This window comes from Acipenser ruthenus, chromosome 4 (genome assembly GCF_902713425.1).
Source record: "Acipenser ruthenus chromosome 4, fAciRut3.2 maternal haplotype, whole genome shotgun sequence".
Taxonomy (NCBI): Eukaryota; Metazoa; Chordata; class Actinopteri; order Acipenseriformes; family Acipenseridae; genus Acipenser; species Acipenser ruthenus.
Genome location: NC_081192.1, coordinates 96,186,319 through 96,213,713, shown reverse-complemented (window position 1 = coordinate 96,213,713; position 27,395 = coordinate 96,186,319). Strand labels below are relative to the sequence as shown.

General features: G+C 38.4%; 1 protein-coding gene across 1 annotated transcript; it reads right to left on the bottom strand.

Moving 5' to 3' along the window:
• Positions 1–17,006: 17,006 nt before the first annotated feature.
• Positions 17,007–25,117, bottom strand: LOC117400453 (carbonic anhydrase-like). The gene is made up of 7 exons (XM_034000455.3): positions 24,952–25,117; positions 24,302–24,499; positions 21,358–21,476; positions 20,911–21,006; positions 20,626–20,688; positions 20,172–20,327; positions 17,007–17,842 (listed from the first exon to the last, which is right to left on the bottom strand). Exons 1-7 carry the CDS (start codon positions 24,983–24,985, stop codon positions 17,723–17,725), a joined length of 786 nt encoding a protein of 261 aa, XP_033856346.1. The 5' UTR covers positions 24,986–25,117; the 3' UTR covers positions 17,007–17,722.
• Between the last annotated feature and the right edge of the window lie 2,278 nt (positions 25,118–27,395).

Here is a 27,395-nt window from a genome sequence, read left to right as displayed (position 1 = left end):
ATAGATGTACATCATTAAAATGAAGTATTCAAATGAACTGCGGATTTCAAGAGGGCATTATATTTCAGTGGGCACTATTTACAAAACTTTAAGGATTATTTTAAAGATATGTTTTGTTAAGGAATGATTGTTAAAGCCCATTCTTATTACTTATGACTACCCTTTTGAATACCTAAATCATATTTTAAGAATTATGGGTCATATTTTCAAAACTATACCCATCTTTAATTTGATGCTATCGTTTTTCAGCATTAAACCACTGAAATACAGCCCTAGTCATGAACGAACAGGTCCTATTTTCTTACTGTGGGAAACTGCATCACAGATCACAGATACTGATGTGGTGGTATTTCTGTCTGATCCTGTACATAGTTTACTGGTACAGAAACTGTTTTTTGTGGTTGCGGGGGTGAGAAGGTAAGATACCCATCCTCTGCTGCATGAGTTTGAACTCAAGTCAGTTGTATAAATTAAAACACAGAAGCAATACCAGTTTAAGATTACAGTTAGTTTTGGACATGTTTAAGCAGACGTGTTACTTTGTTTGGATCCAGGCTCCGATCTTGATCCTATGACGTATTGGGTTGCACTAAAATGATCAGAGCTGACCTTGAGCTCAGTTTCGTCTCAAAATGTGATCCTATTTCGATCTTGCTTCAGACCAAGATCGTAATCTGATCAGAGCTTGTTATGTTTAGGCTACTTTCCAGCTCGCAGTATATGAGGGTGGCTGACTAAAAATGAAAAAACACAAAATATGTGCCTTTCCCAGTAAATTGCATTTAAGATCACAGTTAAATCTGCAACTTAAGCATGCATCCACATGATTATCCTGATAAAATGGGTCAACAACACACAAATGCTGCTAAACTCTGATTACAATCTGGTTGGCACCAGAAGGCTCATTAGACAGGCATGTTAGTATGTGGTATTTATGTTACTTTCATGTTTTTTTTCCCCTCACATTTTGTCAGTTAATGGAAGAGACACTGTTAATACCTGACATGCACCTTAAAATTGGAATCAATCCAAGGCAATGTCTTCGATCCATTTCTGATTAGAATACTCCTTCTTGACAAGTTTAAGTGAGATTCCCTGGATGGTCTATCAGACATGGTTATCAGGCAGATTTGCTTTTTTCAAATCTGCAAACAGTCTAGGCCTTTACACCTGATTAGAATACTCCTTCTTGACAAGTTTAAGTGAGATTCCCTGGATGGTCTATCAGACATGGTTATCAGGCAGATTTGCTTTTTTCAAATCTGCAAACAGTCTAGGCCTTTACACCTGTATTAGTCTAATGTAATTAAGACTGCAATGACGCTGCTGTAATGCCTTCATCTTAGTAATACTTAATGGTTTTATTGATCTTAAACCACACCTTAGAGATGAGCTGCCCCCATAAAGTCATATTTGAATGTTTCTATGTATATAAATCCTTCAGTAGGCTAACCTACTGTAGATGGAAAAGTGCTTATTCACAAGAAAACATGTTTTTCATTTATACCAGGAAGCACTCCAAATAACATTAGGTTACCTACCGTAACCCTGGTTCCCTTTCAATTCAAAGACGACCACCAACGTTACTTATGGGATATGCCTGCCTACTGGGTAGGTATTACTGAGCTCTTTATATCAGAGCTGCCAATAGGCCCCTTCCTTGGGATGATGCACTCGGTCCCGTCCACCGAGGGATTAAAACCGTCATACTGAGGGAGCCATTTCTCATTTTGCATCGAACACGTGAGGGCAACCAATGCGACCTTGTGGTTGGTGGTCATCTTCTCTTTCAGTGAACCAGGGTTACGATAGGTAACCTAACGTTCCCTTTCAATTTGAAGATGACCACCAACATTACTTAAGGGAAAGTATACCAGAGCAGTCGCGAGGGAGAAGGAACAGCAGCATATGAGGGACACATTAGAACCGCATAACCCAAGGGTTAGTGAGCTTACAACATTAAGGACCCTCATGCTTAATGAAGGCAGGGAAGGATCTACCACATTAAGGCAGCAGAACCCGGAGAAAGTATGTGGCGTAGCCCAGCTAGCCGCAGTGCAGATATCAGACAGTGAGGCCCCTCTGAAGAGGGCCCAAGATGTAGCCAACCCTCTAGTGGAATGTGCGGCTACCCTCCCAGGTGGGGGCAAGCCAGCACCATCATACGCTGTTGAGACTGTGTCTGCAATCCAATGCGACAGCTGCTGCTTTGAGAGGGACTGTCCCAGGGTCCGTATCCTGTAACAGACAAAGAGCTGGTCAGAATGACGCAGACCTCTTGTCTTATCCACGTAGGATCTCAATGCCCGCACTGGGCAGAGGAAATTCAATCTCTTATCCTCCTCCGAAGAAAACAGGGGTGGATGGAAGGACTCCAGTTCCACAGACTGATCTTTTAGCTACGCAGGTAGCAGGGCACAGTTTCTTTTGGATATTGTAGTTTTAGGTATACAGCAGACCTAGACTGGTTTGTCTGATAACAGTCTCTTTAAGTTTTACGGCAGTCCTCCGGCCAGGCCTCAGTCTCGTTGCTTGAGTTCTGTCTTGGGTCCGTTTTTAGGCAGAGTCCAGGAGTTGCAGCTTTGCTCAGCAGAGTGACAGTTCCTTGTTTTGCATTCAATGTAGAGCACAAAATGTTTAGTTTTAGCCCTACAGGATGTGCAAGCGTGAAACCCGGCCTTGCTCGTCATCACGGAGGAGTGTTCAACACCGATTGTACCGTGTGTTTTGTGCACAGTGTGCACTGAAAGCCGAGTGCACCGCGTGCACTTAGCACAGCGTTGACTGAGCACCGTGCGTGTCAGGCACTGATTGCACCAGGTATCGTGTGCAACGAGAATTTCAATGCAGAGTTCCTGAAATGCAGTACGATTTATTTGTACACCACATTGACCCTATTTTAACGCTCAGGAATCGGACAATGCAATATGTTTGCCAGAGCACCTGAAGGTCTGTAAAGAACACGACCTGGGACTTCTGTTTCCTGATGTATTCGACCTACTGGTGCTTTTGGCCATGCTACCTGTTACAGTTGCAACTGCAGAAAGATGTTTCAGTGTTAAAAATTGATTTTAAAAAGTTGTCTACCAAGTAACAAGTATAAATGTATATCCACTATGAATGTGATGATTTTTTTTCAGAGTACTAGCTATATACAAGTGCAAAGCTTAGTACTCATTCTTGTTTTTTTTAGGGCACTTCTGGTTTAAGGCGCAGCCACTTACAGTGGACCTCAAAAACAAAAATCTCTGACAAATAATGTTAAAACACTTTGTGTTCTTTCTGAGGGCCAGAAATGTGTTTTAACGACACTTACATTTCTAACCATACTTACTTTCCAATGATCCAAGGACAGCTCTTCGGCACACCTCCACTGTTTAGATCATTCAGCTAGAGCCCCAGGTTTTTGTTTCAACTAGTAATGTTTTTTATTGTATTGAAGTCTAGAAGAATCACTTTACTTTGTACAGTGGAACTCCAGTGTATGCAGAAATATATTTTTCTAGGTGTTATATGTTATATACATTTCCTGCTTTCAACACCTTCCATTTTAAATGTGTATCTATTTGTTTGTACATAGTACACTCTTTCTCCACACACTCCTCTTCACCCTCCATCATCTGACCAATGAAAAAATGAATCTCCTGCAGTCGACCACAAGCTTCCTCCAGACATGTTCATCACTACCATGTTCTTGCTCTGGAGAGATGACAGAAGCAATGTTATGCATTAAGAGGTTCTTGCTTGGCTGTCTCACAGATTACTTGGTCGGAGGCCTTGTTCATCCTCCTCAACCTCTGCAGCATGCTGTGTCTCCCCCCAGGATGTCACATGCTGGTATTATTTCCCTTACTATGTCTAAAGCTACACATGTAACAGTTTGCCATGATAAAACAGCTGGAACTTCATTCAAAACCCAATAAAAAAATATTCAAAGAGACACAGATGAAGACATATGTCACGTTTGTTTACTCGACTTGACCTTTGTAAAAAAATAAAGTGTTGCAGAGCCTAGTAAAAAGCTAATGAAGCAAGATTAAGAACAGATAAGTCTGGAAAAGCATGGTAATAAACCATGACAAAACATGCATAGTATAGCTTAGGAAAATTATTATTATTATTATTTATTTATTAGCAAACGCCCTTATCCAGGGCGACTTACAATTGTTACAAGATATCACATTATACATTATTTCACATTATACAGATATCACATTATTTTACATACAATTACCCATTTATACAGTTGGGTTTTTACTGGAGCAATCTAGGTAAAGTACCTTGCTCAAGGGTACAACAGCAGTGTCCCCCACTAGGGATTGAACCCACAACCCTCCGGTCAAGAGTCCAGAGCCCTAACCACTACTCCACACTAGGGATGCAAAAATACCCTAGTAAACTTTAAGAAGGGTAATAGGTGGCACCAAATGCAATTTGTGAATTTGATTGTTTTTGACAGCTATTATACTTTGAATATATTTGTCATAATATTTTGTCCATTCTGAAACCCTACAATATATTTAGCTAATCACATGATTCCTTCACAAAACAAGAGGTGGCAGAAGATGATTCAGTGTGACATACAATTTATACAAATGACGTTTCCACAGACCTTCAAATGTGTTAGAAGTCTCAGCATGTCTCACTAATGCATGATCTTACTTTTGGATCAGAGTGTGGGAGCACTGAGTGGCCAGTTAACTCTGAATTGCTCACATCCTGGAAAACAGTAGTGATACTGTGAGCATACTTTCCAGCCCCAAGGTGGACAATGTGTAAATTTGTATTTGTATCAATGAATATTGCAAGCTTCCTCCCATACAACCATTTGCACCCATTACAGTCTGCTGTGGTCAAAGCTTAAAGCTACTTTGAGCTACTTAGCATGAAATGTCAGGTTTAACCCTTATTTTAATTACAATTTGAATTGAAATTTTGAGCATTACACATTTCTCCTTAAGCATCTTTCTTTTATATACCGGATAAAAAAAATAAGCCAAGTTGGTGAATTGAATCATGAAATAAAAAAGGAGCTATGTATAACCAACAGCTAAGCCAACATTAAGGTCTAATGCATTTGTATGCATTAGGTCTGCAGTATGTTTTTCACAATGGGAGTTCTAGGCTGTGGAACAGAAAGGCCAAAATCAGGGCATACCACACTGAACAATAACAAGATAAGACTGTTTTGCAGGTTTTAATGAAGCACTTCTCCTAGCTCCGCTGTTTTTTTCTCAATAATCAGATAAAATAATTTAGTTGGTTATCATGTGTCGGCATGAATAATGAGATTTTAGTCTCCGTTGTCCACCGCTTTTTAACAGAAGAACAGCTGGACTACCTGGGACCACATGAACTTTTACTTGAGGCACCTGAGGCCTATTCTCTTTACTGGTGAATCCAATGTGATTGTGAAAAGCAACAGGGAAGCTGCATGGCAATATATTACCATTTTGTAAAGACCAACTGCAGGGTTTGTGGCAGGCATAAGCATGGATGATTGCACAAGCTTGCCTGGGGATTGACAATGCTGATGTCATTGGCTTTTGACAAGAAGTCTGGGTAGATTTATATTAAATCAGCCCAGGATAAAACCACACTCAAGTGACAAGTTACAATACCTTGTTTTTTGTACACTCGTATGCTAACACACACTGCTGTCGATGAAGATTTTGAGTTCAGAAATGTGCCACCATGCTGTCCAGGCCCCATTCTTTTTGAATATATTGTAGTGGGCTGGCGAAGTCTCATGTTAATTAATTGATTTGCTAATCCAGCTGATCCTCTGTGGCTCCCGTAAATTCCCGGCACTCCATATAAGTGTAGAAACAAGCAGGATATTCTTCCTGTTTTAGTGCATGCCGGAGAGGCTGGTAGCAGCTGGTGAGTCTTTTTTTACATATTTATTTTAATGTTTAAATAAACAGTTGTTCTTTTTATAGTTTGCTATAAATATTATTTTTGCATGCTGATTTAGACTAAAGGTGATTTTTAACCAATATGACTGCACTATTCATGTATTTTGTTCTTAGCTGTGTTTTGTTTTTGTGTATTTATTCTTTTATACGTTTTGCTGAAAATTGCACTTTTTATAATATTTATCGTATTTGAAATGCATGTTTGCATTTTATTAATGAATATAAAGCTTGCAAGGTTTTAAGGCAGGAAATGTACAGTGCCTATAGTACTGTATAGTACAAGTGCCTAGTATATTCATTGGTTACTCTACAAACCTATTACCGGCAAGTTCCCATTAACCTATGGGTATATAAACCTATTTTGCAAACTCAGTCGTGCTTTCAAATTTACCGCTTGCCGTTTGTTTGGTTACGTACCCCCACAGGTCGTGTCGCCATTGTCCCTTACCTTCGCACTGTGGATTCGACTCTCCAAGCATAGACCAGTCCAGGATTTGGGAGGAAAACGTCCTGACAGGAATCGTCTAAAAAACCACATCCATCTTATAAACACTGCACTGTTTAATTTTGCAGCAAGCACTTCATCTCAGTGACTCATGTTCCAGTAATCCTCCTACTCAAAATCCACAAGGTAGGAACGTAAAATGTAGTCATATTGTTACTTCTCCTTTCATTGCATAAACATCAAATTCAGGACTTGTGCAAAAACCTGTGAAGCATATCCAGTGCGTTGTCAGGAAGCATCAATGCCATGGGGCGCAGCCAAATGCGAGAACAGTAACGCACATCAGGATTTTAGAAAAAGAAAATAAATAGTTCATAGTTGGTAATGTATCATAGGATCACAACATAACATTCATACTTTACAAAATGAGTCTTTCCAAACACTGCTTGTACTCAAAGTTTAGCTATTCTAGTACGGTGGTCCAACGTTTGGCACACCAGTCTGTCACTGAATATCCGGATGGATTTATCTTTTAAATCGTTGACAAATTGACTAATACCGTCTACATCTAATTCATGTTTTGACCTTTAAATCGCAAGTATTCCTGAGGAAAATCAGTAGTGTGTTCTGCCAACTCACGTGATAATCGACTTATCCATCAACTCGAGTCCCCGGTGAATTCAAGCAAACTGGAGTGCACTGGAGTTGCCTGTCCATGGAAACGAGGTATACTGCAAAATGCATAGGCGTTATTTTTAAATGCATGGGTTTTGGTTTATAATTTGCAGAAGCATGGCATGTTGTAGCTTGTTTTGAAGGGCATTTGTTTGTTTGAGAAATTGTAGTTGTACCTATTGTGCAATGTTTTGTGTTCATTTTGGGAGTCAAAGTTATAACAACGTTTTGCATATTGATAGTTTGAGAGGAACGTCGTTGTACAGGATTCATGCATTTGCCACTGGAGGAGCCGGTAATGTCTATTTTTTTTTTTGTTTGTTTATGTTATGGATGCCAATTTAGACTAAATCTGAGCATTGAGTCAATGTATTTGAGTGGTCTAGCATATTTGAATAATCTGATCCAGTGTGAATTGTTTGCTTCGGGCCTTGTGGGTATCTGCACTGTGTCTCAGCTGCGCTGTGATGTTTGATTAGTCATGCCGTCTCTGTCATTGCTGCATTCACTCAGGGGGTGAAGAAGAGAATTATTAAAGAAAACAAAACAAAGCTAAAAATAAAAGTTTGCCACACAAGGTGAGCGCTAGCCTCATTAAAAGAGATGTCCTGGTCCAGGAACCTACTACACTACGAAACCCTCTCTATACTGCTTGGCATCAATATCCCCTAAAGTAACCTACTGCTGTTGCTCCTGAAGTCCCGGCCTACCTGTTCAATTGGTTGCCTAGCAACACATCTCCTCTTATGCGTCCCAGCTGCACTGTGACAAGCTGGCTGCAGGGAGGAACTCAGACCAGAGAGAGAAACACACAGACAGACGGTGGTGATGGGTAATGCTGAGTGCAATGGTGGCACTCAGCGTTTATTAAACGAAATAAAAGGGTTTTAAACACAAAACAGGACACGGCACTTACGCCAAAATAAAAAGACAAACAAAACGCACTAACACACAAAACAAGCGGACGAACGTTAAACAAGTACCGTGCTGGCACTTCCAGCACGCTGTAGCAATTGTTATTTCACCTTAACTGTATTTCTCCTTTGTCTCTCTCCCGTTCTCCACTCTCGAACACCCAACCCCGAGTGAATGAAACGTGCATCTATTTATACTGTTGTGCTGGGATTCAATTACTAATTAATTATTCACTTGAATCCCAGCACGTGAATTAATTATGTGCAACCTTGTGCGCGCATATTACTTACTTTAAATGCACGTGCAGTGATGTGCAATCCCGTGCCTAAATACAATTATACAATTTAAATACCACGTGAAACACAGACCCGTTTATATCCCGTGTACCAATCTCTATACACCAACATTAACACACGCAACATACAACACAGAAATATACACAGGGGCGGAGCACATTGCCACATGCACTCATCCACGTAAGAACCAGCGACAGTGTCCTCCCTCTCACAAGGGGTTACAATCCACAGCTTAATCTGGAAAGACATGTTTCCAGTAGAAGGCCTTGACTAACTACAGCAGGTGGGAATAACTCATTAATGTGCTCACATAAGAATGCCAGCGCATTCCACAAGCAATCTGCCATCTCAGTTTCAAAAGCTTCCTTCCTAAGGACCCATGTGTACCCTCTTGATTCAACTTAATATATGAAGGCGAGTCCTCCAGCCTGCTTAATTCTTTCAGTAAAAACATCAACAAAGACTGTCATCTATACCTGTCTTTCTGGTCACCATTCTTAAAGATAAATTGTTTTCACCTGTTTATTAAAAGGAATTTATTGATTCATTATAGTCAAATAAGTTAAACAGACTTCATACTGAAGTAGTGAACAACAACAACACATCAAGACCATTTCAGATACTGAAGTGATTCAGTTTGGAGTTAACACAGTCGCTTGGGACTGGAAAATTAGATAGTGTGCTGACTTATAGAGCTGCTGTAAAAAATTGAATAATGTACCTAAAACAAAGAAAAATGACCAAACTATTGGAACACTTTAAAAGAAAACGACTTTATTACTGTACGTACACAGTATAATAAACACAATAATGCCTGAGCAAACTTTAAACACAACAGTGCCTCAACAAAATCTCTGGGTCTAATTCCTGCCGGTAACCAGCTTGGGCTGTGACGCTACCCTGTCACATGTGGTGTCGGAAGAGAGATAGTGACCCAGAGCAGGGCTGCAGTTAAAAGATGTAGAAAAATAATAATAATAATTATGGACAAATTAGCAGAGTTGTGGGCCCAGGAGCAGAGGAGTCAGGAAGCTGAAGGGGCTTCATTTACAGGGATTGTCTGGAGTTTGGGCACCACAAAGAGGAGTACCCAGACAAAGACCCCTGATTTATGATGGCATACGCAAGGGAGGAGGTGGAATCCCTGGATGAGTGGCTCTGCCTTAAAGCCCAAGACCAGCTGCAACCGAAAGCAAGAGAGCCCCTCTGCCTCCCAAATTGTCTGGTACAGTAGTTTTGACACCCTCCTCTGCTGCCTGGAGGACCAAGGTTGATGCTTTGTGTGCAGGGAGTTTGGGCACACGATGGCATGCTGCCCCTTCCAAGAGGAGGAGTTGCCTGACCCGAATGCTGGACAAGACAGAACTGCCTGCCCTGCAACGGAAAAAGGGGAGGAGCGGCCAGTCCCGGAGGCGAGCAAAGGGGCCCGTGCCATCACCAGTGCCAGAGGAGGAGGAGTTACCTGCCTGAGTGCCAAAGAGTGAGGTGCTTCCTGCCCGAGTGCCAGAGAGGGAGGAGCTGCCTGCCCAAGAGCCAAAGAGGAAGGAGCCTCTGCCGTCTCCGGTGCAAAAGGGGGAGGAGCCGCTGCCGTCTCTAGAGCCAGTAAGGGGTAGGAGCCGTTGTCGTCTCCAGAGCCGGAAGGGGAGAGGTCTCTGCTGTCTCCAGAGCAAAAGGGTGAGGAGCCGCTGTCGTCTCCAGAGCCAGAAGGGGAGGAGCTTCCATCGGCTCCAGAGTCAATAGGGCAACTGCCGAGCCAACATCAGCAGCTATTACATCTGCTGCTGAGGGGAGCACAGTGAAAACCAGCTGCACATCCAGAGGGTCCAGCGTCCACACGTCTGGAGGGTCCAGTGTCCGCATGTCCAGTGTCCGCATATCCAGAGGGTCCTGCGTCCGTATGGGCAGAGTGCCCAGCAACACTGCCAGCATCACCACTGCCGGAGTGCCACATGCATCCACTACTGCTGGAGTGCCCAGCATCGCTGCCAGCATCCCAACTGCTGGACTGCACAGCACCACCGGCAGCATTGCCACTGCCAGCATCGCCAACGCTGAAGTGCCCTGCACAGGGATGGGGTTAATTCTGTCCCTGCCAACAATCACAGGTGTGGCCATTCTCCAATTAGGTAGCTGAGTGCTCTTTGGAGAATGGCCGCCTGGTAAAAAGGAAGTAAAATCCTTTGTTTGTTGGAGGAGTTTGGGGCTGAGTGTTTCTGCTGTGATCTGTGATTCTTGTATTGTTTTATAACTTGGTAGTGAAGGCTAATGCCCAGCCTACAAGTTATTATTATTTGTTTTTTTAACAGACGCCTTTATCCAAGACGACTTACAGAGACTAGGGTATGTGAACAATGCATCAGCTGCAGAGTCACTTACAAATACGTCTCACCCGAAAGACGGAGCACAAGGAGGTTAAATGACTTGCTCAGGGTCACACAATGAGTCAGTGGCTGAGGTGGGATTTGAACCGGGGACCTCCTGGTTGCAAGCCCTTTTCTTTAACCACTGGACCACACAGCCTTCTTACAAGTGTTTTGTTCTTTTGTTTGAACCTTTTATTTTGGCCCTTGTGCCATGTTTTGTTTCCTGTTTTTGTGTTTGTTTTGTGCGCAACACTGCTTTAGAACTGGAGCTTTCTGTCTCTGGCTCTATTTCCTGCCAGTAACCAGTCTGGGCCAGGATGTTACCCTGTCACAGCAACACCTTGCTTTGTTTTTGTTTTGTTTTTTATACTAGTTTTCAACTTACAAAAGAAAAATCACATGACTTGGTGTCGGATTGCACAGTCATATTTACATTGATTTTAGGCAAGAGACTTAGAAATCATGAATAGACTAGACAGGACTCATACCATTCATTTCAGTAAGGATTTGGTCAGGGCTCATAAATCATGCCGATTTATACAGAATGTCAGTGTGTAGAGGGGCTGGATTAGACAAGTTTTACTGTAAAAGATACTTTCTACATCCTTTAGCACTGTCTGTTACAGAGCATCTTCCTTTGATTATAAGAGTACCTGAACACATAGCATTGATGTTTTAGCCTACATGTATATGCCTCAAAGGGATGCCTCAAAAATATAGTTGATTATCTCTTTTATTTACCTATTATAAAAAGATTATTTTTAGCAGGGAAATATTGTCCACTACTGTAATTGTCAGTTGCTATTTTTTAGACTCAGCCTACTGTAGACCTATGTTTTGCATTTGGATATAAACTGTTGATTTTATATACATTTTACAAGCATTTAACTGATGCCATTTTCTGTATGTGTGTGTGTACTGATTAAATTATTATTTAATCTAATTTTAATTAAATGTGACATGTATTTTCACAATGTTTCATTTCCTATTCTATATCATGGACCAGATTCCAATAAACGGTTAACAAGGTTTTTAGAAAGCTACAAGACAAATACAGTAAACATTGTTCAACCTTGAAACAACCTTACTGCAGTTAGATTAGTGAAGCTCTGCAGTGCAGCAATCCATTTTCTCTCTCTCTCTCTCTCTCTCTCTCTCTCTCTCTCTCTCTCTCTCTCTCTCTCTCTCTCGCTGCTGATTACACGAGAGAGAGGTGCACAAATAATCACAGATGTCACCTTGTGGGTGCAGTACACGCATGGTAGAGAAGGCTTTATTGATAAGTTGCTGCCCTTGGAATGCAGTTGCTGATACTACAGCTTACCCTCCTTATCAATGTGTACAAATGCGTATTTAATTGGATGCTAAATGTCTGATAAGTTGTATTTTTCTGAGTTTGCTCACAATAACCCTGTACTAGTTGTTTTTTCAGAAGGAGTACCTCAAAGGAACATGCCTAGGTTGTTACTGATAGATGGCTGAGCATTATATAACTTCCTGTGTGTGATTAATAAGCCTGCCTCTGTCTGAAATAGAAATGCTTTGCTATGGGAACAAGGGGGAGGAGGTTTCCTGGTCAGTTATTTTATCAATATAATGAGCAAGAAATGTTGGTGAAAATTAAGTAAATTATCTGGACTTTCTTGAAGAAAGCAGACTTGTTTTTAAAATAGAGGTCTACATACCATAAACTGAGCAGAATAAAGACATTATGGTATTAAAATGTATAAAAGCATGTGCATGCACATATACGCAGATATAACAGTAAAGCAGTGGTTATTTCCTGTATTCATTAAAACACTATTGCTTGTCTTTGTCTAAGAAGACATTGATAAAGACTTGTAGTCGAAACTTTTTTGTCACACAGTCCTACTAGTTTCTTTAGTTATTTCTACTTACCTATACTTAGCAATATAATCAGCTCATTCCGAGCTGAAATTTTGGGTTATTTAGGTTTAAAGTCATCCTTTAACAGATACCTACAGTCATGATTTCAGATAGCTAGTGATACATTAATATTAATAGAATATATCAAGCAAAATGTGGTTTGATGACGAATAGCAACACTTCAGACAGACCAGCCCTTTTTGTTTTACAGGTAGGAATGTTCATCTCCATTCAACAATCTCACACATTTATAATCCATTTTGGATACTGGTTAAATCGGCCATAAACTAGGTTGGCAAGTTTTCCTGGACATTTGGTGACCCTTGATTCCCCTGGGTCCCACTGTCCTACCTGCTATATATATATATATATATATATATATATATATATATGCATTTTATTTGTATCAGTATATAAAGTGTGAAAGATAATATTCATTTCTATTTTTATCATTCACTCAAGTTCCATTTTAAAATTCCTTATCAGTGTCTTTATCTGTTTTAGTAACAGCTGTATTTCCTTTTTTTTCAACAATAAGAACAGGGTGACAATAGAGTAGTATACTTTATCTAAGCATAGCAGCATATATATATAGAAGACACAAATGCACAATTTGCAGGATACAATAAGGGCATTTATGGCCATTAGCTGTGAAATCAAGAAATCACAGAGTCAGGACCGTAGAACAGGGTTATTAATGTAACTGTGTATAGCTTTCTAAAGGAATGCTACAACAATGTTACAGGCATGCCAAACACATCACAGCAGGGTTGAAGGGTTGTAATGAGTTCAAACCATATGGAAGAAAATGCCAATGGGAATTAGATGCTCATGTTACCCATATCATATCCTGCAAGACATGCTCTATAAATAAGACAAGATCTATAAATCTGCTATGCCATGCCAAAGTGGCATATCTAATTAACAATCACCCTGTATATTTACAGTCAATCCAGGCCCCGATATCAAATCGTACTGTGTTTTGTATTTGCTTTTATTAGGACTGAAGTCATTGTATTTTGTATCTTGCTCTTAATTGTACTGTAATTCTTGATCTATATTTTTTGTATACAACTGTAAGTCGCCCTGGGTAATGGGGCCTGCTAAGAAATAAATAATAATAATAATATTACAATGCATGCAATGCAATTATACAAGTAATATACAATTACTGACATTGGAACCTGATTTGTGGCACTTATACTAAAGAACCATATGGCCCTCTTGATTCTCAGATTTAAGGACTTAATTCTTTTTCTACCATTTTGTTAGTCCATATTTTCTTTATCAAAACTCTTTGAAAGTTTGCTTGTCAAAGTAGTTGCCGCTGAAGCGCAGCAAACAATTACCTGTGTGTGGGAGGGTTGGGCGAGGACACATAGTAGGCTTTAGGTTAAAGGAAAATGGAGACATAAACCTTAAGGGAAAACAACTGTTGAAGCAATGATTTGTGACTTAGCATACCAATGCAACTTGTATCCTTTTATGTAAAGGCTTCCTGTTTCTTAAATGACCCAGTGCTAAGGTCCTATTTCTCCAGCATGGCAATGCAATGTATTCCTTATACCATCTGAGCGAGTTCCATCAAAAAAAAAAAAAAAAAAAAAACAGGTGAACAAGCAAAACCTGACGTGCTGCTGTATATTATAATGTAGTTCCGAAGCGCTCCAAAACCTGACGTGCTGCTGTATATTATACTGTAGTTCCGAAGCGCTCCAAAACCTGACGTGCTGCTGTATATTATACTGTAGTTCCGAAGCGCTCCAAAACCTGACGTGCTGCTGTATATTATACTGCAGTTCCGAAGCGCTCCAAAACCTGACGTGCTGCTGTATATTATACTGCAGTCCCCCCCCCCCCCCCCCCCCAAATAAAGGATACCAGTTAAATCAGCCATAAACCTATTATTATTTTTTAAAAGTAAAGGTGATTTTGTGTTTCAATCTTAGAAACAGAATTGCTGCTTCCAGTGTTTGCGTTATGTAGGCAAAACATCAATGCTAACAAATATTCTGACAATACCATCACAGTATATAACAGACAATACAGGATTGCCCTCTGTGCTAGTGTTAGGAATCTGTACATGACTGTTAGAATTGCAACTGCTTACAAGTGTAGCAGATCGGAGGCTGGGGGCAAACCGGCTCGTCTGCATTCATGGTTATAGAGCTTTTAACCTCATCTCATCTCACCAACAGGAAACAGAACCTGTAACGGCAGTGCATCACACAACTCTTCCCTGTACAGAAGGATACCTTCATTACAAACCTATATTTACGACATCATGCAAGTAATGAATGAAAGAATGTTACTGATATCAAACTAACAAACGCCTCTTGTTGTCTCTTGTTTTATTTTTATATATTTATATTTTATATATTTTTAATGTACAATGCCATTGTGGTTCCACTACATTCTCACCAAGGTCCGTCCATTTATTAACCTTGAGTTGGATCATCCCCTTCTTTCTCTGTGTTCCTTATTCTTGTACAGGGGAACTAAAACAGGTGGAATTAAAACATGAAAAAACTGTCTCTGGTTAATATGCAAAATTTATGCGGTCATGTATTCTACAGTATGGGTCTAGAGAGTAAAATAATAAAAGGATAAAGATTGTGGGAACATTGTACAGTATACAAGCAAGTCGGTGCTGCATGCTCACCGTGTTAAAATGTGTGTTGCCTCTTATTTGACACAAGTCTGTAGGTTGAAGTTCCTATGTCCTAGTACTTTTTGTCATACACCTGATTTTGTTATAATTTTGTGTGGGGCAAGTTGTTATGACCTTATAGAGATACCCCAATAAAGGTACATTTGCATACAGGTCATTTTTACAGTCGGTATCACCACTTTGATTGCTTTTTTATTATGTGCAAAGACATAGTAAAGATAAAATGATGAAAGAATGGATGAACTTGTTTAAAATTACAAAATTACAAACAACCCCCTTCCCTGTATGATGAAGAGACATAAAATGTGTACTGCTTCAAAAACTGCTTTACACTGATCAGCTGGTACATGCTACTTGGGTAACGATGATGAGTAACAAAGTGGTTTTGTTTTCAGTTTTTAATGCAACTTAATTTCCCCAAAGTATACCCACTGTATAATGACATTGCATAACTTACAGAAGAAGCGAAAGGCTATCAGTGGCTAAAGCATGGCGGTTTCTTTATTATCTGGAGTGACGTAGCAAAACCTAATCTTTGGGTTACAGATGCAACAGAGAAAGTGCTGCTTTTATAACCACTCAGAAAAACTCTTACAGGAATTTTAGATCTGTTAAAATGAACTATTTGCTGTCACTTTTTCTATTTTTTGAAGGTAGACTGTGTATAAAGAAACTGAGATGTATTGACATTTTCTATTTTTTTTTTTTAATAAAGAGGCGGCCCTGTAATCGGCTTAGGCCCCTATTAAAAATAGATAAAGAAACAAAGGAAAAAAAGGAAATTACTAAATGTTTTTATTTTTAGTGAAATATTTACAGTTTTTTGTTGAAATTGTGACGACCACAATATCATCTGAAATCTTTTAAATCAATGTAAACTGCTGTGCTCTGACTGTAAGCAATTCATCTAGTTTAATTGCATTTTATCCGCAGGTAAGCAGGCTGCATTATTTAACCACAATGACAATTGCAGTGTAATTAAATTGCAGCTAACACCACGTGATATATTGTTACCAGATATTAATATTTTTATGCCACTCGATGCTTTATAGCTTTTTAGCTAAAAATTGTATCCAATGGAAAAGAACAAGAACCATAAAACACTTAGCTCACTATGATAATTATTTTAACGTTATATATTTTTTCAATTTACACTAAAAAGAAAAATACCAATGGATGTAATATTTGAATCGCATGACTGGGGTGTCTCAGTACATGCTTCTTTTGAGGCCCTCATCAATGAGAAACGGCAGTTGCTACAGTATAGTTATTCATGCCAGCTTTATAAAAAATAAACCAAATTAAATGAGTTTACATATATAAACTAGGACTGCTGATTAAGTGCTATTACTAGGTACAATATTGATCTAATGTGCACAGGCATCGCTAGCATACCCCTGCTCCTTGCTTCACATGACATATCCTATACTGCTTGTATGAGATGGATGTCATTCTTTCCTGTGACACATTGTCTTTGTCAAAATTCTCACCGAAAGTATTAGCCTTTCGTTGTATTTTGGTATACTCATATTAAATATTAAGCCCAATATTGACAGAGATTACTTTTCTGTATACTGTGATATTAGTTATATGAATAATAATTTGGCTAAGAAAAAAAAAAAACCTCATCACAAAAATCAAACAACTTGCTTTAAATATCTAATTTAGTAGGCCTGGTCTAGCATGGAAGCAATAAAGACACTGAAAGTTCTCCTTTATCCACCTTCTATTGGAATCAACAAGTGTCACAAAAACTGTACATTAGTAACTAAATATTTTTTCATTCTATAGTTCAAGCATTCTATGTGTGCACAAAATAAAACTCAAAAGCAGAAATATGCTATATCCTTTTTATTGGCATGACCAAACATTATTTAGTATTTTTTAACATTATTGTATTCTTCAAACATTATTGCTCAACAAGATTTCATTTTAACAACTAAGACACAATCATATAAACTAATTCATAATCCACTTAATGGCTGAACTTCAATAACACTTTGCAATACTAAAATATTCTTCTTTAATTTATGTGCTCAACATTGAAAAAGAAAACATGACAAGGATGTTGTGCTGCTCTGTATTAGCTTGTTTTCCCAATAGTATGACATTATTTATACTCTGGAATGAAGTAAGAGTGCTTACCATGAACATGTTACAGACGAATGCTGTACACATTTTCTTATAGTCAGTAATAAAAAACTCAATATTGCATTAAAAAGACAGAATGCCTATAAATACAAATTAATCTATCACTTGCATACGTGCTGAATATATAGATATCCAAAGTGATGATGAAATTCAGTGCATAAATGGCTCAGCTGAGGCTTCGTATGCGGCTTAGACTGTGCCTATAGTATGTTCAAGACCAATCAGAAGTGATTGCACTGAATGTCACGTTTCATTAAGCTGCCGTGATCCTGATGCTAGGGGAAAGGGATTATGCATTGACTGGCTAAACTCTTCTCTTCTACACAGACGGTCCAGTTTCATTTGTGCTGGCTACAATACTTTCTTCAAATAGCCAGCCTGGAATGCTAGCGGCGAGCTCTTCATTTGAAAGAGGCTCTGACTTTCCTCTGCTTCAGAGGCTGTGGTGGGCGGTAGTTGTCCACCATGTGGCAAGGTGCTTCACCATCCCCTGTAAACAGGAGGCTACGGAACCTGGCCATCTGTGAAGACATTCAAAAATAGTGATCAGCTTCCTGGGCACCATACATTATAGACTGCTCAGGGTCTTTCAGCCAATCAGAGTGCACATTTCACCTTCTGCATTCCACAACACATCCCGGAGAAACCCTATTCATGACAAATCGTGCCACTTTCAGTTTTTACTGTGCTGTGTTTTCCATATCAGCACAGTTGACATCACCTGCTTTAGAAAAATCATACCAAATCATATAGGAGGCTGTCTGGTTCAATGTTTAAAGAAAAGGGCTTGTAACGGGGAGGTCCGTGGTTCAAATCCTGGCTCATTCACCGACTCACTGTGTGACCATGAGCAAGTCACTTCCTTGTGCTCAGTCTTTCAGATGAGACATTGTAAGTGACTCTGCAGCTGATGCATAGTTCACACACCCTAGTCTCTGTAAGTCGCCTTGGATAAGGGCATTGACAATGGACTAAATAATGGTTGGCAATAATTAGAATATAAATATAGCTATAAAGTAGTGTATAATAGATTTATAGGTCTGCAAGTGCCTGTTTTGGGGTAATATTAGCACACACAGTCCATAAACAGAGCTCAGCTCCAGCCTCATTGTGCTCACTTCTACTCGTGTCAATATTACCCCCCCCCCCCCCCCCCACACACACACACACGTTCACCGTCCTCTAATCCTGTATTCTATTCCTCTGTTAAACTCCTGCGGTGAAGGCTGGATTTCACTTCCTTAAGTGTATCCTCTACTGTGTTGTACTGTAATCTGATACATCATATTGTTCTTTTCTCATTTCTGTTTTACAATACTATATACTATAACAATGCCCACTACTATTCAACAATGGATATGGTTCCTTGGTATTATTATTATTTGTTTAGCAGATGCCTTTATCCAAGGTGACTTACAGAGACTTGGGTGTGTGAACTAAGCATCAGCTGCAGAGTCATTTACAACATCTCACCCGAAAGACAGTGCACAAGGAGGTTAAGTGACTTGCTCAGGGTCACACAGGGAGTCAGTGAGCTGGGATTAGAACCGGGGACCTGGTTACAAGCCCTTTTCTTTAACCGCTGGACCACACAGCTTCCTCAGTATCCTCATCCATCACTTCAATGTATATGATGTGATGGCCTTAAGTTGTTGGAATAGTTTGCTTCACAAGCATTAGTTGTAAGGTTACAATTCAATATGTCAGATACTGGACACACATTAAAAATAGATTTTAAAGCAACCAAACAAGGTAAATGCAATAATTTATAGCAGCTGAAATTAACAACATATTTTATGAATACATAAAACTTTTATTATTGATTAGTTATGCATGCATTGTTTGAATTTTCTCCTACAGTTTAGCATTATATATAAAGAATAAAAATCTGAAATGTACCATTTCTCTTTTTTATGTCCTATTTTGTTTCTTTGTTTGACTTAAGTGCATTCCAGAATTGCCTATTTATCTGGTAGCATGAAACCACATTTAATGGCCACTTCATTGCACACACTTATCAGAAGTGAGCTCTTTTGTCACATATCCTTTGAATTCTGTCGACAAGTATACTTGCCCTAGAAATTTTACTTTGAGCTGCAGCAGACAAGTAAGCCTAATAAACTATTATTCCCTTTACTGAGACGTTTCTGTAGCAACCTACATACCTGGATTAGCATAGCAATTGCTGTAGCTACTAATAAAAGCAAGTGTATTGTAAATGATCAGCTGATTCATTTACATTCTAAAGTCGGCATCGTTTGACGATGTGGCCCCTCAAAACTGATACAGCAGTCCTTTGTGCTGCTGCTGGTTGACCTTGCCTCACAGATACCTGCTGTAACATGCTGAGTTTTGAAATGATTCATTTAAACAGCTATGTATTATTATGTATCATTATGTGCTGACAACTAAAACTCCATCTTGTGAAGAAAGACACTTAATGTATACATCTCTAAAACGTGAGTCAGTCCTGAGAACTGTATGAGCAATTACAGTAGAACTGCACACCACATATCTATGTGCTGTAGTATGGGAGGATACATGTTATTAAGTGAAACATGATCCCAGCATTATAGTGCAACTGTATCATTAGGTGACCAAAAATGTCTAGGTTTACATGTTGACTCCAGTGAAGGAACCAATAAAACAAGCATAACGGCTATGCTGTAGTGGTTACTATGGAAATATTCTCTGCCATACCAATTGTGTTTTGATGATAGCTACCTTTTTCTGTCCCAGTGTTTGGTACAAATGGGGGAGGATTGCAAATTATAAAACTCAAGCAAGAAAACAAAGTGCCACAGATGACATTCCAGTAGCACTGCAATAGATCAGATTCCATCCACTAACCTGCTCAGCACTGACAGAAATAGTCTCCTTGAGTACGATCCAGGTCACACTCTCAAGCAGAGGGGGTGTGGTCAGTGAGCCATCATAGGTCCAGAAATCCAGGGAACCTGGGAGCAGAGTTGCTGGATTGAAGTCAGAGAAAGAGGTTTGCTTCCCCTGAAAGAACACATCAGTGCCACAGTTACCATCACAAGAATACATGTTTATAAAATAATAATAATAATAATAATAATAATAATAATAATAATAATAATAATAATATGTTTGTAATACAGTTCTTGAAACACGCTTTCTGTGTTATGGCTTTGTTACTGTTGCGCCACTGTAAAGTAATGGCATAATCAAGTAGTGACCCTCCACCTGTAGAGTCTTTGTAAAATATAACTGGGATAGATTTGGTCATAACTTGCAAAGAATTATGTACATTATTTTATGATGATTAGTTATTTCTTACCTTTTCTTTAATTGCATCAAAAGCATCAATGATTTTCTGCAAACGTGGATTGGCATTGCCAATCTGCAAAAGAAAAAATAAATAACGAGTTAACCTAGAAGTAAGCACTTCATTATTTATATAATGAGGTGATCAGTCACATAAAAACAGACCCATTGCGGTACAATCACAGCCCTATAAAGTGACGAATGTAGTTCTTGGTAAAACCGAGAATGTGTTTGTATCTAGGCTGGATAATTTAAAGTAGTTTCTTTCCTTTTAAAGTAACTTGACATTATAACTGACCTTCAGAAATACACCAACAACAGCCAAACCATCAGGCTGTGCTGCAGATTCACCGAAACTTGGATACTTTCCAGAATTCCAGTGAACCAAGTGAAGCTGAAAGAAATATAAAAAAGGGTATTTTGTGACCCACTGTTAAACAAAGGACACAAATCAAATTTTAAAATCCGCACCACAGAACAAAGCAACCATGATAATATGGTAACATGATACCCATAATATCATTGTTATCAGTGCATTTAGAAGTATATGCAATCTGTTTATAGAAATTGTAAGGACTTTTTATAAAGAACTAAATGTTAAATTATTTTAACTATAATATATATATATATATATATATATATATATATATATATATATATATATATATATATATATATATATATATATATATATATATATATATTAGACACACACACACACACTTTTTCACCCATGAAAGCTCACCTCTGCAGGGTACTTCACCCCTTGCACAGTGTGCTCTGAGCCGTGTTCATCGGAGGATCCCCAGTGAAAGTGAAACTGACGCAGTCGGTAGGTTCCAGAGATTGGTCCTCCTTTAAGCACTAAAGGTGAAGAAAAAAAAGGAATTCATTTTTATGCATTAGAGCATTTTTTATTTGACATCTGGAAAAGCCATAAATGGTCACATAAAAGTAGCCTACACTGGGACTTGTAGCCTACTTTGGCTTTTATTTCTAGTCCTTAGATACTGAAATATTGCACATGGTACACAAAACTGAATCAAACCAACATCCCATCTCATGCAGATAACGACTCTGCATCACCATGCATTCAGAACTGGGTAGACACATGGCAAATGACATTTAATAGAGAAAAGTGTAAGGTACTGCACTCAGGCAATAAAAACTGTGCATCATAAATATCATATGGGAGATACTGAAATTGAATCAATCAATCAATCTTTATTTTATATTGCACCTTTCATAGTGGACCACCATCACAAAGTGCTTTACAAAATGCAGTAACAACAAGAAAATCCATAACAGAAGGAATCTATGAAAAAGACCTAGGAGTTTATGTTGACTCAGAAATGTCTTCATCTCGACAATGTGGGGAAGCTATAAAAAAGGCCAACAAGATGCTCGGATATAGTGAAAAATGTTGAATTTAAATCAAGGGAAGTAATGTTAAAACTTTACAATGCATTAGTAAGACCTCATCTAGAATATTGTGTTCAGTTCTGGTCACCTTGCAACAAAAGGATATTGCTGCTCTAGAAAGAGTGCAAATAAGAGCAACCAGAATTATTACGGGTTTAAAAGGCATGTCATATGCAGACAGGCTTAAAGAATTGAATCTATTCAGCCTTGAACAAAGAAGACTATGCGGCGATCTGATTCAAGCATTCATAATTCTAAAAGGTATTGACAATGTTGACCCAAGGGACTTTTTCAACCTGAAAAAAGAAACCAGGGGTCACAAATGGAGATTAGATAAAGGGGCATCCAGAACAGAAAATAGGAGGCACTTTTTTACATAAAGAATCATGGGGATCTGGAACCAACTCCCCAGTAATGTTGTTGAAGCTGACACCCTGGGATCCTTCAAGAAGCTGCTTAATGAGATTCTGGGATCAATAAGCTACTAACAACCAAACGAGCAAGATGGGCCGAATGGCTTCCTTTTGTTTGTAAACTTTCTTATGTTCTTATGCGGTAAAGTGTTTCAGCCAATCAAAGGCCTGCATTTTTGTTTCACAGCACCGACACTGTCACCTTAGAAAACTGCAATCAAATCGCATCACTGTTTCCCTTTCTAAAAATGAAAAAACACAGCGCACTACCGTCGAGATAGAACAGCAACTACAGTGACAGTTAAATAGTCGAAGACAACAGTAAAAGCTATAAATAAACCTATTTGAAATACAGACTTAAACTAGGGGAAAAACTCTCTCACAAATCTGTTATGCTGGTTCCATTTCTAATCATTTTACTCACAATCACTACAACAAATCATTACTCATCCATTAAGCATGGAGTATAAACATACTCTTTTTTATGTTACGTTATGACAAAACAGGCAGTTAAAAAAATAAAATAAAAAAATAAAACAACAATGTAGCTTCTTATAATCTTACAGTTCTACTACATAAGACTGTAAACCTTCTGCAAATTCTAATTTAATCTGTAGGGTTGTAAGCAGCTTCAACTGCTAATGATACTACTATTACTGCTACGACTACTACTACTACTACTAATACTACTACTAATAATAATAATAATAATAATAATAATAATAATAATATTAATAATACAACTTGGCAATTATGATTAGGAAAATGTATTATTAAATTTAATATAAAACACTGACAAAATTAAAATACAAATGAAACTTTAAATGTGCACTTACCGTCCTCTGACATTCTGGATCATCAGAAGAGAGATTTTTGCTCTTTTTGAAAACTGCTTCCATTTGCTCATTACTACCACTAAACAAACAGTACACTTCTATGTCTGTTTCATGTCAACTGATCACACAAAATTACATGTGAGTCCACACTTATGACAACATTTTGCAAACCAAAGGTATGCACAGTGTGTAATGTGCGTACAGCTACGGGCGCCAATGCATACAGTGCCATCAAGGGTAACAGAAGAAGCCTACTGCACTTCATGGTGTGAAAATAATGCACCTGAATATATATTTATTCTATAAATAATGCTGTGTATATATGTTAGGAAGTGACACATTAACATGAGTTTATTATTAACTTCGGGACCCTGATTCTTCACGGAATAAATGAACTTTACAAACCAATTTTTACAATGTCAGAAGAAGTTATGTCTGTTTGCCAAAAACTCATCTCTTGGCGAACTGTCATGTTAGTTAGTAATGTATGCATCATCAAAAAGTATTGCAATATATTTATTTCACAGATTTCTGTCATCTATTCCTTGCTTCCCCGTGCAAGTTCATGAACCACTAATCTTTAAACAGGCACTGTGTGGAAAATATTGTAGTTTTCTACAAAATGCATGGTTATTATTGTGTTACTGAATAATAGAAGCAGAATTATATATAACTTATTTAAACACTAAATGTATTACTGTCACCATGAAAATACAAACATATGCAATATACTTCTTAAAATTCCCTAAAAGGATCACTGCTAAATTCAACAGCCACTTGACATTGAGATCCATCAGTATGTTTTAGGGGGGCTGTTGTTTCAATTAATGTTTATCATAGGAATAAGGAAATGTAAAACACCCACACCTGATACCTGCATGTTGTTTAAGGATGATATGGGTATTCTTCATTAACTTAATAATGTTACATTTTTTGTTTGTTGTTGTTTGGTTTTGTTTAAGTCTGGCAACCCAGAATTTGTATTGGTGCATTTATACACATTGTAAAATGCACTAACCTGAGCGATCATCACTGTCAACGAAGTCAACCTGGAAGGAATGTCCATTGTTCAGAATGCCTTTAGCTGTGGCAGGATCATACTGAATGCTGAGGGGTTTAAGAGATGGATCATACTGTGCTTTTGACGGGACTACATCGATGGGGGACTGCCTGGGTCCATTTGCAATTGGGAAATGATCACCCCATTTATCTGGCCCTGAAAAGACAAAATAATAATAATAAAAAATCACAGCATAGTTAGATATCATTTTACTAATTAAATAAATAAATAAGGAATAAGACAAAATATATACATATATCCAAACTATCATATCATTGGGATACTTTTGTAATTAGCTAAGTAAGAATTTTGTATTTAAAAAGCATGATACATTTTTGTAAAGGGCAATTTGCCATTTCTTATTAAATAGCTCAGGCATTGCCATTTCTTATTAAATAGCAATTTGCCATTTCCTATTAAACAGCTCAGGAAAATAAACAACATTCCAATTTTAATAATAAGACATAACACAACAATATGTAGCCTACAAAGCAGTGGGATATTAATATGTTAATTGTATTCACTTGCAACACGTTCATCATTCATTCATCCCATTTTCACTTTTTGGCTTTACAAATGAACAAACATTCTTAAAATTAGGTCCTCACCGTTATCGGCATCATATCCCCACGAATGTGCCATTTCTGTCAAAGTTGCTGTGTGTGTCTGTGGAGTATAATTCCTTTAATTGTTCAGACCTGGATGGAGCAGCCAGTTTCTGATACCCCAGCTGAGATGCAACAAGGCTTTTATAGATGTGTGATACTGGTACGTGGTATGCCTCTGAAGCAAGTGGGTTTGTCTATATGATCTCAGCACGTTTATAGGAGGAGTTTAGCAGCTAAATACATTATATAACTGTAGTGCCTGATGTGCTTTCAATAGGCAGAGCGCTCCAAAACACACCAGGCTTTTATTTTTTGTCCACCGTCTTCTTTGGTTAAATATAGTCAAGGGCAGTCAGAATTCCTCGATTTATGCTAGATTTCAAAGATCAGTATCCAGCGATAATCTGGATTTAACACACACAAACGGCAACGCTTCTGTTCCAAGCAATGACTTTCCCTGTAGCATTCATTTGTACGAATCCGTTTGACTTGCGCCCTCACGGGATGATTGCGTCTATATTCCAATCTGAAAACAGCCAAACTTTAATCTGTTTTCAAACAATCTCAGGCAATACTTTCACGTCGTGTATGGTCAAGAGTTCCACGGGCTTTCAGAAATCTATTCAGTCGTAAAAATGTGGAATGTATTCAAGTTACATGCAGCCTACCTCCAGTGACTTACTCACCGCACCGGAAAAACGAAAAACTGGGCGTTTGTGAATAAAAAGTACATTGAAAAGAGACAGACGATCTCAGCAAGGGTAGACTTACTGTGTTTTTGACTCATTCAACGAGTTAAAGGGACTGCAGCGGTTTAATTAGCAGGCGAATCTGAAAATATATTTTTTCTTTTTTTTAAAGTATGTATGTTGGTAACAAATGTAAGTAGCATTAATGTTTTATTTAAACTTGCCTCTTTATTAAGATATATATTTTTTGTATTTTATATTATGTTGTGTCGAGGTAAGACATAAATAAATAAATATATATTTTAAGAAAAACGATTTTACTAACTTCGTTTTAGTATTATTTATCAATACGTTATGTATATTTAAAGCATGGGCTATGGCAAATGTATCTCAGTACTTCAGCTACAGCTGTATACATTGTTTCATAGAATGTAACCACATTAAAAAAAATAATAATAATGAAACGCAAAAGCTAGTCCCGTACGTCACCAAGCCAAACTGTCAGTACCGCTGTATACCAAGCACAGCCATCTGGCACTCATACATGTTGGGAATAGTATTCTTTTCTGTATTAATAAACTATGTTTATTTTCATATGAAAACTACATATACAGTGCAGTGAAAAAGTATTTGCCCCCTGTCTGATTTCCTGCATTTTTTACACTGAATCAGATCTTCAACCAAAACCTAATATTAGATAAAAGGGACCCTGAGTGAACAAATAACACAAAAATGTGATACATATTTCATTTATTTATTAAAGAAAGTTATGCAACACCCAATGCCCCCTGTGTGAAAAAGTAATCACCCCCTTAGACTCAATAACTGGTTACGCCGCCTTCAGCAGCAATAACTGCAACCAAACGCTTCCTGTAGTTATTGATTAGTCTCTCACAGTGCCGTGGAGGAATTTTGGCCCACTCTTCCATTGTAACCAGGAGGTCCCCAGTTCAAATCCCACCTCAGCCACTGACTCATTGTGTGACCCTGAGCAAGTCACTTAACCTCCTTGTGCTCCGTCTTTCGGGTGAGATGCAATTGTAAGTGACTCTGCAGCTGATGCATAGTTCACACACCCTAGTCTCTGTAAGTCGCCTTGGATAAAGGTGTCTGCGAAATAAACAAATAATATAATAATAACATGAGTTTTACTTGTGCCTTTTTGTAGCTGAACATGCAACCAAACGCTTCCTGTAGTTATTGATTAGTCTCTCACAGTGCCGTGGAGGAATTTTGGCCCACTCTTCCATTGTAACCAGGAGGTCCCCAGTTCAAATCCCACCTCAGCCACTGACTCATTGTGTGACCCTGAGCAAGTCACTTAACCTCCTTGTGCTCCGTCTTTCGGGTGAGATGCAATTGTAAGTGACTCTGCAGCTGATGCATAGTTCACACACCCTAGTCTCTGTAAGTCGCCTTGGATAAAGGTGTCTGCGAAATAAACAAATAATATAATAATAACATGAGTTTTACTTGTGCCTTTTTGTAGCTGAACATGCAAACGAAAACTGAAATTTTACTGTAAACACCAATTAAAAGAACTGTTTTGGTTCTCAATTATTACATTCCATATAACAAAGTCACAACTATATATATACACACACACACAGTCGTGAAAAAGTATTTGCCCCGTCTGATTTTCTGCATTTTTGCTTATTTTTGACACTGAATGTTATCAGATCTTTAACCAAACACTAATATTAGATAAAAGGGACCCTGAGTGAACAAATAACATAAAACATTTATACATATTTC

Bases quoted from the DNA above. Each gene is read 5' to 3' on its own strand.
- LOC117400453 (XM_034000455.3), bottom strand. From the start codon at position 24,985: ATGGCACATTCGTGGGGATATGATGCCGATAACG. The intron at 24,500-24,951 runs GTGAGGACCTAA...TTGTCTTTTCAG, and splicing joins GGGATATGATGCCGATAACG to GGCCAGATAAATGGGGTGAT. The intron at 20,689-20,910 runs GTCAGTTATAAT...TTTCTTTTGCAG, and splicing joins TTGTTGGTGTATTTCTGAAG to ATTGGCAATGCCAATCCACG.